This window comes from Gossypium raimondii, chromosome 9, assembly GCF_025698545.1.
Source record: "Gossypium raimondii isolate GPD5lz chromosome 9, ASM2569854v1, whole genome shotgun sequence".
Taxonomy (NCBI): domain Eukaryota; kingdom Viridiplantae; phylum Streptophyta; class Magnoliopsida; order Malvales; family Malvaceae; genus Gossypium; species Gossypium raimondii.
Genome location: NC_068573.1, coordinates 1687695 through 1700807, shown reverse-complemented (window position 1 = coordinate 1700807; position 13113 = coordinate 1687695). Strand labels below are relative to the sequence as shown.

The 13113-nt window shown below is 37.3% G+C and overlaps 1 protein-coding gene across 2 annotated transcripts; it reads left to right on the top strand.

The window, feature by feature from the left end:
* Nucleotides 1-7076: 7076 nt before the first annotated feature.
* On the top strand, nt 7077-10810 carry LOC105798088 (methyl-CpG-binding domain protein 4-like protein). 2 transcript variants are annotated; one of them, XM_012627995.2, is made up of 5 exons: nt 7077-7333; nt 7448-7555; nt 7735-8443; nt 10210-10406; nt 10499-10810. In XM_012627995.2, the coding sequence occupies exons 3-5, from the start codon at nt 7742-7744 to the stop codon at nt 10617-10619; spliced, it is 1020 nt and encodes a 339-aa protein (XP_012483449.1). In that variant the 5' UTR covers nt 7077-7333; nt 7448-7555; nt 7735-7741; the 3' UTR covers nt 10620-10810. The 2 variants fall into 2 exon arrangements, with proteins under 2 accessions (XP_012483449.1, XP_012483448.1); XM_012627994.2 differs by lacking the exon at nt 7448-7555 and having other exon boundaries at nt 7078-7333.
* Nucleotides 10811-13113: the final 2303 nt, after the last annotated feature.

The following is a 13113-nucleotide window of genomic DNA, read 5'->3' as shown; positions in this document are numbered from 1 at the left end:
GTTGATGTATCTGGTCAAATAGTGGGAGATCGCTTCTACCAGGATGCTATTTGAGAAGAAATTGTGAAATCGCGCCCTCGTGGATGCGATTTCGCTACAGTTGGTCATGTAGGAAATAATTTTTTTTGACGTTTCTGAGCAAATAGTATCAAATCGCTACTGTGGACGCGATTTTGCTACAATAAGCAAGTTTAATGAGGCTATAAATTAGACAGAAAATGTTCTTAGAATGCATAACTCACAGCAGAAATATTTTAGAGAGGCTAAGAAACTTAGAGTTTCAAAATGAGTAAACGTATTAGTGCTGTTATTTACTACGATGGTGAGGTTTGCCACACCGAGAATGGTGTTGTTTTTTTGTCGGAGAATAAGGTGCGACTGTCATTTAGCCAAAACATAGATTTGACAGAACTCCGTAAAAGAATTAAGCGTAAAATCTTCGGAACGACACCAATGAAAGTTCTGTCAATGACGTATCGATTTTGTTCTTCTGTTGATCCGGTGACATATGACTCGTTCGACATAAAAGGTGCTCGTAGCTTGGAGGCAATGGTGCAGACTCATCTTGCTAGCGGAGCAACTTATATTGAGTTATATGTACAATTTACGTTGCCAACTGATGTACTTCCGTCTGGTGTTCGAGATGTATACACGACCCCTAGCCGACACTCGGTTAGCGTGTTACAAAATACGGAACAGCCCATATTCTGTAGCGGTGTCAAATGCACATCCCCTCTAGACACTCTGTCGGTAGATGAGACATGTACGTCGGTGGCTCGACGTTTGACGCTGGAAATACGAGCTGGGGAACTGCATCAAGTTCTACTGGATGGCAATCTACATCCAATTGGGGACGTTATCAAATGCCCAGAAGAAGGGATGACGTACTACCTACGACATCAACCGGTGAGGGGACGTCGTACGCTGTAGATGATTGTGGGTTAGAAGGTGACTCCAATGTGGATCCACCTCGAGAGCCTGGGCCGGATGGTGCAGAGGTGGGATTATTTTCTGAACCGGAGCCTATTCCAACAGAAGGTGAAGATGGTGATAGGAGTGCAGATGATGAAGAAAATCCACGATTCAGAGCATACTCACCTCCAGCCCACATGCATAATGTGGATCTGTCAAATGATGATGCGTTAGAGTTTCCAGATCTACCACACCGGGTGCGCGATCGTACAAGTTCGGGGGTAGATCTCGGTGAACTTGAAGTTGGTAACCAGTTTACCAATAAAGATAGTTTTATTGGTGCTTTGAAACAGCATAGCATCAAAAACGGCGTTAATTACCACGTCGTTAAATCAAAATCTGATAAGTTTGAGGCGAAGTGTGCGGTGCAAGACGGCACATGTTCATGGAAAATCGTCGCCTCGTTAAGGAAGAGGACAGGGTTGTGGGAGATCAAAAAGTACAAAGGTCCATATACATGTGCTGTAGGTACAGTATTGAATATGTCTGAATAATATTTTTATTTTCCAATGTTGCATTATTTAATGTACTCCCTCCCCCTGTAGGTGTTTCAGAAGATCATCCGAAAATGGATTCAGCTATGTTGGCTAGCTTGATACTGCCCACGATAAAAGCAAATCCTCGGACTTCAGTGCCGGTGATAATTGCCAATATCCGTAGCCAAATGGGGTACACGCCCTCTTACCGCAAGGCTTAGATAGCTAAGCAAAAGGCATTGGAGAAGATGCATAGTGGGTGGGACGCCTCATATAATGAAATATGGCAATGGTGTCAGGTGGTACAGAGATACGTCCCAGGTGCCATCACAGACCTTGAAACGGAACATGCGTACTACAACAGCCGATTGCTACGTGGATGCCAAGTGTTCAAACGCCTATTTTGGACCTTTAAGCAATGCCGAGACGCATTTCCCTACTGCAAGCCGTTGGTACAAATTGACGGTACCTTCATGTTCGGTAGGTACACTCATCGGCTATTGGTTGCAGTGGCACAGGACGGCGGTGGGAGAATTCTTCCAATTGCATATGCAATAACACCGGGAGAGTCGTCTGATGACTGGGATTTCTTTCTCTCTAGGTTAAGGAGGCATGTGTGCCCCCAACCTGATATCTGTGTTATTTCAAATCGGGGCGCCGGTATACTAGCTGCATTTGATCGAGAGGGAAGCTTGTGGCAGCGTACACACCATAGGTATTGCCTGAGGCACGTTGCTTCGAACTACTACAGGCAATATCCATCTAAGACAGAACGACGACAAGTGACCAACATGGGTATTTACTGTATAACTGTATTATTTCGTTTGTCAAATTGAATTAGTTTTATTGGTAGAAGCGGTATAAATATTCACTATGTTCTTATATTGGTAGGGTATGAAATGAATAAAGATCGTTTTCACGAGATGTTGGCAATCTTGAAATCCCAAAACGAAGAAGGAGCAGACTACTTTTGCAATATACGTTTCGAACAGTGGGCACAAGCATACGACGGAGGCCTACGATATGGCCATATGACGTCGAACCTGGCAGAATGCATAAATTCTGTTCTTAAAGGAACACGCCATCTACCGATAGCAGTGGTTGTGCGAGAGACATATTTTCGCTTACGCGCTTATTTCCAAAGCGAGCAAAGAACTTATGCGAGCGATGCGTGGGTGGGCATGTATGGTGCAGTAAGGTAGTTCAAGAAATTAACAAGGCGAAGGCGAGGGCAAACATCATGCATGCTGTGTGTCACGATCGAGACAATTTATGGTTTCGCGTGACGGAGTTCGACATACCGCACCAAGGTGTTGTTGGCGGGCAATATCGTGTACACTTGCGAAACAGGACTTGTGACTGTGGGAAGTTCGATGCACTTCGTTACCCATGCGCTCATGTTATTGCAGCCTGTCAGAAACTCCGTCTGGATCCACTGAGTTATGTGGACGAAGTATACAAATTAGAAAACATGTACAACGTATGAAGACACGTTTTCCCACCGGTCTCAGATGAACGTAAGTGGCCGCCCGTATCTCTTGCTCCTTTTAAGCTGTTACCGGATAGAGAATTGCGTCGCAAGCCGAAGGTCGACCTTTCTCCACTAGAATACGGAACAATATGGATATCCGAGAAACAGCCAGTCAACAGAAGTTGTGCGGATGGTGTAGGAACCCAGGCCATACAAGTCGATCATGCCCTAATCGCAATAGTTGAATGTAATTATAGAAAAAATTACCTTTTATTCAATTTTTAATTGATAATTGTATTAATTGTTAGTAAAATTATCAAATTACTACAATTTCTTAAATGTTAGTACCAGTCAAAACATTTTACGAAATCCAACATTATGTAAAACTACAATTTCTTAAATGGTTAGTAAGATTATCAAATCCGCTGAGTTATGTTAGGGTTTTTACATTAATTAAATTAGGGTCGGGTTAGAATTTTAACTAAATTAGGTTAGGGTTTTAATTAAATTAAATTAGGTTAGGTTTTTAATTAAATTAGGTTAGGTAAGGGTTTTAATTAAATTAAATTAGGTTAGGTTTTTAATTAAATTAAATTAGGTTAGGTTTTTAATTAAATTAAATTAGGTTAGGTTTTTAATTAAATTAGGTTAGGTTAAGGTTTTCATGTAAAATAGGTTAGGTTAGGTTTTTAACTAAATTATGTTAGGTTTTTAATTAAATTAGGTTAGGGTAAGGGTTTTAATTAAATTAAATTAGGTTAGGTTTTTAATTAAATTAGGTTAGGTAAGGGTTTTAAGTAAATTAAGTTAGGTTAGGTTTTTAATTAAATTAAATTAGGTTAGGTTTTAATTAAATTAAATTAGGTTAGGTTTTTAATTAAATTAGGTTAGGTTTTAATTAAATTAAATTAGGTTAGAGTTTTTAATTAAATTAAATTAGGTTAGGTTTTTAATTAAATTAGGTTAGGGTTAGGGTTTTCATGTAAAATAGGTTAGGTTAGGGTTTTTAACTAAATTATGTTAGGTTTTTAATTAAATTAAATTAGGTTAGAGTTTTTAATTAAATTATGTTAGGTAAGGGTTTTAATTAAATTAAATTAGGTTAGGTTTTTAATTAAATTAAATTATGTTAGGTTTTTAATTAAATTAAATTAGTTTAGGTTTTTAATTAAATTAGGTTAGGTTTTTAATTAAATTAAATTAGGTTAGGGTTTTAATTAATTTAGGTTAGGTTAGGTTTTTAATTAAATTAAATTAGGTTAGGGTTTTTAATTAAGTTAAGTTAGAGTTTTTAATTAAATTAGGTTAGGGTAAGGGTTTTTAATTAAATTAAGTTAGGTTAGGGTTTTTAATCAAATAATGTCAAAATAACTCGGAAAAATTTCTATGTGTATTACATCGTCATAAACTTCTATTTCATTACATCAAATGATAAATTTTAATACGGTAATCAATGTCTATGACCGGGGGATTCGGTTCCACATGGTGGCCGTCGACGGTTACGCACTGGATTCCTCTTTCCTCTAGCTTCCGGCGGCGGTTGTTCTTCCTCGGGTTGTTATTGTTGTTCTTCCGGTTCGACATCTGCTTGTCGGACTTGGGACGATGATCCACCTTCAAAGAATACTGTATGTGGAGGTGTTTGTATCATGAACGGCGACGGAGTTTGAAAGCCATGCGTTGCTGGCGATTGGTAAAAAGGAGAGCTCCCCGACGGCCCCCCTTGCGACCCCTCCTGCGACGATGGCCTAGTTATCGGTGGTTCGCTCGGCATTACAGGAAATGGAGCTGATCCGGGCATTTGGCTCCAAGCTGCCATAGGATTCGGAAAAGGATACATGTACGTGTTAGGGTACATATAAGGGCTAGGAAACATACCTGGCATCATAGGGAAAGGCGATTGCGTGGGTATCATCTGTTGAATTGCTGCATCAGGTGACTGCGCCGGTGCTCTCATTGGGGACGGTGATTGCATGGCCGCTGATGATGGGCCGGGTGAATGTCTGGGCCTTGTTGATGGGCTGCCCTCGTAGTCTTGTCCCCTTGGATTTAGAGGCCCGCGCCTTTCCCTTCCGACACGTATTTGCCGCTGCCTCTCCTCTGGCGTAAGTAAATACGACTTCCTATGGATCCTAAACCATGGCATGTATTCTAGAACGCACGCTAACTCGGGAACAATGATTTGTTCCCGAGTAGGTAGATATTCATGCTGATTTTCCCACATTTCCGTGTACTCGACCAAAGATTCAGGCCAATCCGCACCTAATAGCCGAAGGTCGATTTTGTGGTGCTCGTCAAACACTTCAGGGTCCGCAGGGATCGGTTGTCTACATCTAAACTGTCGTAGGACTCTGTCTGTCTGGTGGGGCTCTACAGTTGCATAGTTGATCAACACCACTTTCACGTGTCAAGCGACCGGATTTTGTAAAACTCTTCCGGATTATCGCCGGATTGCGGATCCTCGTATGGTGTCCATTGAAACTACATGAACATGATAGAAATATTACTTATATACATAATACTAAATAGTAAATACTAAATATCAATCCACTAGCGAATGTATGGAAATATCTATTTGCAATAATACTTATACGCTTCAATCGCTGGTCCAATAGAAGCCGATATCTTCAAGTTCGACGGTAATCCACGATAACTCACGGATGGTTCCACCTAATTAAATAATTTTTAGCATACTTTTATTCTTACAAAATCTACATAACAATTTCAAAATGTAATATAAAATTTACCTCGTTACGAGTGGTAATGTATATGGGTGGTTCACTCGAGGACGTAGAAATGGAAAGTGAAACCGTGCCCATGATTGCAGTAGTGACAGGCATCCTCCGATTTTTGCTCTCCTCGGTTTGGTCGCCCCGCACATCTCCCGATATAATGTTGCCAAGACGGCAGACCCCCAACTAAATTCACCGGTTGCTCTAAAATCAACGAGTTTTAGCAGCCACCTTAGATGTACACAGCTCCGTGACGTGTCGACCATGAGATAGCCTCCAATTATTTGAAGAATGCATGATCGAGCATATCGGATTCTTTCAATTTCGGTTGAATTTTCATTCAGACCGGGGAAGGTGGCACGTAACCAACCCATCTCCACATTACCTCCATCCATTTTATCCGGAACGGCGCCCAAAAGCTCGTAGCACACCGCCTCCCAATTGCTAGATTGGGCAGATCCAGTGACTGGGTGCCCGTCCACCGGCAATCCCAAATGCAGATGGACATCTTCTAGAGTGATAGTGCACTCTCCACATGGAAGATGAAATGTGTGTCTCGTGTCTCCACCTCTCGATCAACGACCGATCGGTTGGCCCAACTTGCATCCCGGCCTACCGTCACCACGTGCCAAAATCCCGCTTCCATGCAGTAGTTCTCTACTAACGGTGATGGAGGAGCATGCATATTCAATATTGCATTCCAATACCCGATCTTCACCTTTTATAACAAAAAATAAATTAATAAATATCTAAAATACATAAATAAAAATATCTTAAATAAAATTTAAAATTTAAATTTAATACTTACCATGTTCATTTGCTCCACCGATATGTGATTCCTATCAAGACGAATCAATGATCTCGCCATTGTTGAAAATATTAAAATTTTAAAATTATTTAAAAAATAAAAAATTTTAAAATTTTCTTAAAATAATGAAATTTAATGGAGAAAGAAATTTAATATGGATTTGGAGATTTTTTGAAGGAAATTGAGAGAATTTTGGAAGGAATTTGAGAGTTTGAGAGAATTTTGAAAGGAATTTGAGAGAATTTTTGAACGGAATTGAGAGAATTTTTGAAGGAAATTGATATTGAATTTGTTTGTGAAAATAAAAGGGGTGGGGAGTTTATATAGTAAAAAAAAATATTTTACCGACCGTTGGGCACTATTCACGCGCGCGGCCACATCGCGTCCACGTCAGCGCGACCTGCTGACGTGGACGCGATGTCCTGTCACGTACCCTGACATCGCGCTGACGTGGACGCGATTTCAACGAAAATGGTCCATTCCGGTAAATAATTAAAAAACCGGCCCATTTCAGTAATTTTTTAAAAAAATGGTTTTTTTTGGTAAATTAGCCTAAATTCACTTTACTATTTCATAAATTGTTTTTCACCTAATAACAATAATAATTTATTTCCATTTTTTCTCAACCTTTTTAACGATCCTCCCAGACGGGAATCCTTACTGCATTCCCCCTTATACGTAAAATTTATGGATTGGTTTTGTGTTAATTTGGTGTTGATGGTAACCCACTAACTCATTTGGTGGTTTGATTTGGTTCACTTTCGTCTTTGCCGACGACTCTGAATTATCAGTGCCGTATTAGCCGCGAATTCCGCGGGCGAATCCCTCACTTGTCTCATAATGCTCTAAAATGCCACTTTCTTCATCATTTGAGGTCAGTAATTTGGACATATCTCTCCTTTAATCTTCTCTTTTTCCAAATTTAAATGGCTGGAAATTTGTGTGTTTATGTCTTCTAATTCTTAAGGATTTTGATTCTTCTATATAGATTATGTGATGATCAATGAAAGTTGGTGCTCTCGTACTTCTGTAATGAATTTCAAAGACATGAATTTAAGTTGATCCTTGGCTTCCTTTGATTTCTGATATCCTTCAGGTGGAATAAATTGGTTTTGTTTCCATATGTTAGGGTTTCTTGTTTCCCAAATGTTATTTTGGATCCAATTCTTGAAGTGTATATATGAATATATGAATGAATGGATGTATGTATGTATATCATGTTGGGGTTTCTTGTTTCCCTAATGCTGTTCTAAAGTGTTTATGGTTGAATTGTAGTTCTTAAATGCCGAAGTCAAAGAAAATTGAAGGGCAGAGACTAGTGATGAAGGAAAGAATTGTAGGTGACAATGAAAGTGATGCCATTGGGGGCAAAGAGATTAGAAATCTTGATCATGCGCTTTCCCAATTTGTATACGAGGGCGATCATGGTGAGGAAAAGGTCTTGAAGGAACCTGAGATTGTGCGCAAAAGGAATGGAAAGAGGAAGAAAGGATATGTGCAAGTACGAAAGGTTTCACCGTATTTTCAAGGCAACTGTGAAAGGCAGCTCAAGTCAATTACGCAAGTTGTGTACAAAGGTTGTAGTAATGAAAAGCTTTTGAAGGAAGGGGAAAACTTTAGCAAACAGAATAGAAAGCAGAGGAGAATGGATGCGGAAGTTGTAAAGGTCTCTCCTTATTTCCAGTCAAGTGAAGAAAAGCAAAAGAAGACGAGTGAGAATCAGAAAATAAAACCCAGAGTGTTGAAACAGTCCCCCTATTTTCAGAAGAACAATGAAAGCTTGAGAAAACCAAGGAAGACGGATGAAGTTAAACCTTTACTTTCTGCTTCTCAGAAGAGAGATGAGGCTTACCAAAGAAAAACTGTCGATAATACATGGATCCCTCCTCGTTCTGATGCTCCACTTCTCCAAGAGGATCATACACATGACCCCTGGAGGGTCTTGGTTATATGTATGCTTCTCAATAGAACAACTGGGAACCAGGTTTCTTTCTTTCAGTCAAATATCTTATTCAAATATTGCGTTTCTTTACTTAATAATGCTTGTTGCGGAACCTTTTCATATGCTGTTGCTTTACTTTCTTTTCTCTCGGGGTTATGGTTTCCCTTCATTTGTTTATTTATTTGAATAAAAAGTTAAATCATATGAATCCACTTGTGAATTGCACCTCGACAATTATCAATGGCTGTTGACCACAATATATTTCCATGTCTTCCATCGTAGCTGCAAAGTAGGTAAAAGTATCTTAGAGTCCCTTGTAGTCGGAGTCAGATTGCATTTTGCCCTCTCTACTAAAAAAAGGGAAAATTAGTCCTTTTACATTAGATTATAGAACAAACTACCTTTTTGTTAAAAATTTCATCTATTTGAACTATTAAAAACTGGTGTGCCGGACAGAATAACCAGATTGTGGCACATGGTATGCTACGTGTATGTCATGCTAATGTACAAAGACCAGTTTTTAACAGTAGAAATGATGAAAATTTTAAAAGAATGATCAATTTGTTCTTTGATCTAACATATAAGGTCTAACTTACCCATTTTTTGAGTAGATGGGGCAAAATGCAGCCTGACTCCTACTTCAGGGGCCTCTATGGTACTTTTACCCGAAGTGGCTTGCCACTTTGAGCCTAAGAACTAGGTAGGTGTCTTGCCCTTAGGACTTATAGTGTTCCCTATGCAAGCATCAATGTTGCTTTCGCATATCATGTCATAACAACAATTATGTAAGTCCATTGCAGTCAATGTTTTCGTGTTTTATTTTTTGCCGAGATGAGTGGATCAATTATATATGCCTTTGTTAGGGGGATAATTAGCCTTGAATGCATCTATTCATTTTTAAAATATACATAAGTGACCCTATAGAGAAGTTACTTTTATTTTGCAGTTCAAGGGGTAGCACTTTCCTGAGGTATTCTGTAACAAGGCTGGTTTTTACATAAAGAAACTATACTTGTTATGGCCCCTAATCAAAATGGATCTCCATTGTGAAGTTATGTTTTTGTTTGTAATTGAAGGCTTGAAGCTGGGGTTTGAGAACAAAAGAAATAATGACCGAAAAAAGTGCAGTGTTTTTGTGTGGTTTGTGAGAGGGCTATGTTTCAATAAGCCTGCCTTAGGCTAAAAGGTCTCTCTGGTAGTCATTGATCCTAGCCTTAGGCCTAAGCATTTATGAGATTGTTCTACCATCCTTGTGGAAATCATTTTGTTTGACAAAATGGAGAACAAAACTAAGAATAAAATGTAGAAAACAATATAGAAGGCGATTATCCTTGTGTAGGAAGTTTTGTTCTCTCTCCAAAGGTGCCATCACCATCTCTTCCAATTGGTATTCCTCCCTGCTGTTCATAGTTTAAGTGTGCAGCCCCTTGATTGAAATTCTAGTTCTTCCTTACTTTTGGATGTTGCGTAGCTAAGAAACTCTCATGCTTGATTTTCTGTCATCTGAGCAGTTTCATGCTGGAAATATATTAGGTGGGGCTATATGATATAACCACATTTAATGAAGCCTGTATTTGCTAATAGTATTGCGGATAGATTGTATCAGTTGGAAGGTGGAAACAAATTGAAATATGATTTTCATGAGATTCTCAATTAGTTATTATGGATAGCAGATCTTGATCATTTTATCAGTCTCATCGCTGGCTGCAGAACTTTGTCGTGTTAATATGCAACAAGACGTCAAATTTTGATATTTCTAGCATGGATGGTAAAAACAGTCAAAGTAACAATTGTTACATTGATTGCAGACTAGAAAAGTATTATCTGATTTCTTCACTGTGTGCCCTGATGCAAAAACGGCCACTGAGGTTGCCACTGAGGAGATAGAAAAGGCTATAAAAACTCTTGGTCTTCAAAGAAAGCGGGCAGAGATGATACAACGAATGTCTCAGGAATATTTATGGAAGGAATGGACTCATGTGACTGAGCTGCACGGTGTCGGAAAGTAAGTTATCTATCCAATCTTGTTGATCCCATTCTTTCCACGCCAAAGCAGTTTAGATTGTAACCTTTCCAGTGACCCTTTTCGGTGACCAGGTATGCTGCAGATGCATATGCGATATTCTGTACTGGAAAAGGGGATAGAGTAACGCCCACCGATCATATGCTTAACCATTATTGGAACTTTCTCTATGGACCCAAGAATACTTCAATATAGATAAGATTAGATGTTCTTTTCAATGAAAATATTTATATGTGATTAGGGTTTGATAAATTACTGAAGTTATTGAAGCAAGAAAGGTGTTTCAAGCTAGCATTACCAGCTTGGAGCTTTGCCAAGTACTTCATGAAGTGCTTATTTAGACTTTTTGTTTTTAGCTCATCTCATCGAAATTTGACATTTGATTATTTGTTTTCTCAACTGAATTAGGGGGGTGTAATGGCTCGAGCTCGACTCAAAACTCTGGGCGCGATTCTTAACTTGAGGTCAATCAAACATCAATTTTTAAGCTCAAAGTTGACTCGAGATACAATAGACTGCGTGAGCACAAGCTCATTTATCCTTTCCTATACTAGAGCTCAAATTTGAGTTTGATTAAACTCATTTATAGATTTCCATGATCTAGGATGAGCTCGAGCTGGAATTACGTGTCTTATGTTAAAATTTCCTTTATATCATAACTCCATAGTTTTTAGTCCACACACAAACTTCACACTTGAAATACTCATATTTTCAGCATTAAACCTATAAAAAGAAGAAGAAATAATTTGTTCTCATGATCATCATGATTAAAACTATGTATTATCGTAAATTTAAAACAAAAAAATATAACTTTTCAATTCAAGGACTAGAAGATGAATAAATGTTTCTAATATCGAAATATTCAAGATGGTCTTTATCAAGGTTCTGCCCAATTAACTACAAAGAAATATAATACAACATCTGGTAACCATCTTTTGTTCGGATTAGCCTTATTTTATAGTGATTTTATTATATGCTATAACTAAATTAATATTAGAAAAAAGAAAAAAGAAATAAAAATAGGGTTAATGTCTTTTTTGACCCTTGAACTTGACAATTAAATCCACTTTTGTACTTATACCCTAAACTTGACACTTAAATACATTTTGGTTTTTAAATTTGAAAAATGTAGAAGTGTAATCACATAGAACTCTAAAAATATGTCATGTGACGTGACACATTATCAAAATATCATGTAATGTTTTTTACTTGACCCGACGATCAATGCGAGTAAACGATGTCACATTGACATAATCTTTGCTTTAACATTTTTTATATGAAATCATATTTTAATCAATCTAATAAAATCTCTTACAAACCATTTGTGACATTTTCAGAACTTTAAATATATTTTAAAATTATTTTAAATAATATTCTGGATGGTAATACATAAAATAAATTTTAATAAGTCAAAGCTTCCAAAAAGCGAATTGCAAGCAAAGGAAATGTCACGATTCATGTATAACTAAAACCTTTTGTTTCTCGTTTACGTGTTACAAGATTTGCTAAATAAGTGTAGTGGTAAGCATGTGTTATATATATATATATATATATGAAAGACTATACCATTAAGAATTAAGTACTGATAAAAATACTGCCTTCTCAATTTGGTAGAATAGTTTGCTATGGTTGGCAAGTTAATAGAGATTAAATTGCAATCCTTGGAATGATGATATAATATGACGCCTTTTTGACACAACACATAGGTGTATTCTTAAGGCCTTTTATATGTATATGTGTGGTGTTAAGGATAGATGCACATTTAATACCATAAGTGAGGAATTTGGATGAGAGTTCCAAATGTCCAAATTTTATTTTACTAACATTATCAAAGGTTATATATTAAATGAAATTATAAATTGGTTTGATAACGTAGCGTAAAATTAATAAGTTTTTTGATTATTGTGTCGTTTTGAATAAATTAAAATATGAAACTAATACTCTTTACAATACAATTATGTTTATGATGAATGAACTTTCAATGTTCAAAGTATAACTTTTATTCCTACTTGTGCATACTTCTTTGCTTTTGGAGCAAAGTAAATGAGTACTAAGCTTTATGTTATGTTTAACGTATCGTTTTTTTTGCGCATAGATTTTCAAGTTGAGTTCATGAAACTAAATAGCCTTCTCGGATCACATCATCCATGACAAGACTTGAAGAGTATGAAATATGTGTATATGTGTTCAATTATGTCCTAGTGAACATATGCTTATGAGTCAATGGCCATGTATGTACTTAAGCTCCATATTGCTTTTATGGTCTTGAAAGTAAGAATGTTATTCTTTTGAACCTCATGATTTTTGTACATGCTTTGCTAGTGGACCCTTGCATGAAATAGTTATTAAACTTAAATTGGGTATCTATCTATTGATGAAGTTTGAAAATGATTTGATGATTTTATTGTATCTATTCATATGGTTTCAGTAGTTCTTGAAGTGTTGATATGAGTTGGTGGTGTTTGAAGATGATTTTTGAGCATTTTAAACTTGTATTTTTGCTCCTTGCCCCAAGGTTTCAGTACCATGCATTTAAGTATTAAACATTGAAGTAAGTAGCTTAATTTTTGCTTTAAGGGCTCAAGGTATTAGAGCAAAGGTTAGTAATATTAGTTCAAATGAGAAAGTGAGCAAATTGTTACAGTACTTAGCAGAAGTATCAATCTTTCTTCAGAGGTATTGATACCTC

Coding starts and splice junctions, on each gene's coding strand:
- LOC105798088 (XM_012627995.2), top strand. CDS start 7,742: ATGCCGAAGTCAAAGAAAATTGAAGGGCAGAGACTAGTGATGAAGGAA. Junction 8,444..10,209: donor ATAGAACAACTGGGAACCAG/GTTTCTTTCTTT, acceptor CATTGATTGCAG/ACTAGAAAAGTATTATCTGA. Junction 10,407..10,498: donor GAGCTGCACGGTGTCGGAAA/GTAAGTTATCTA, acceptor TTCGGTGACCAG/GTATGCTGCAGATGCATATG.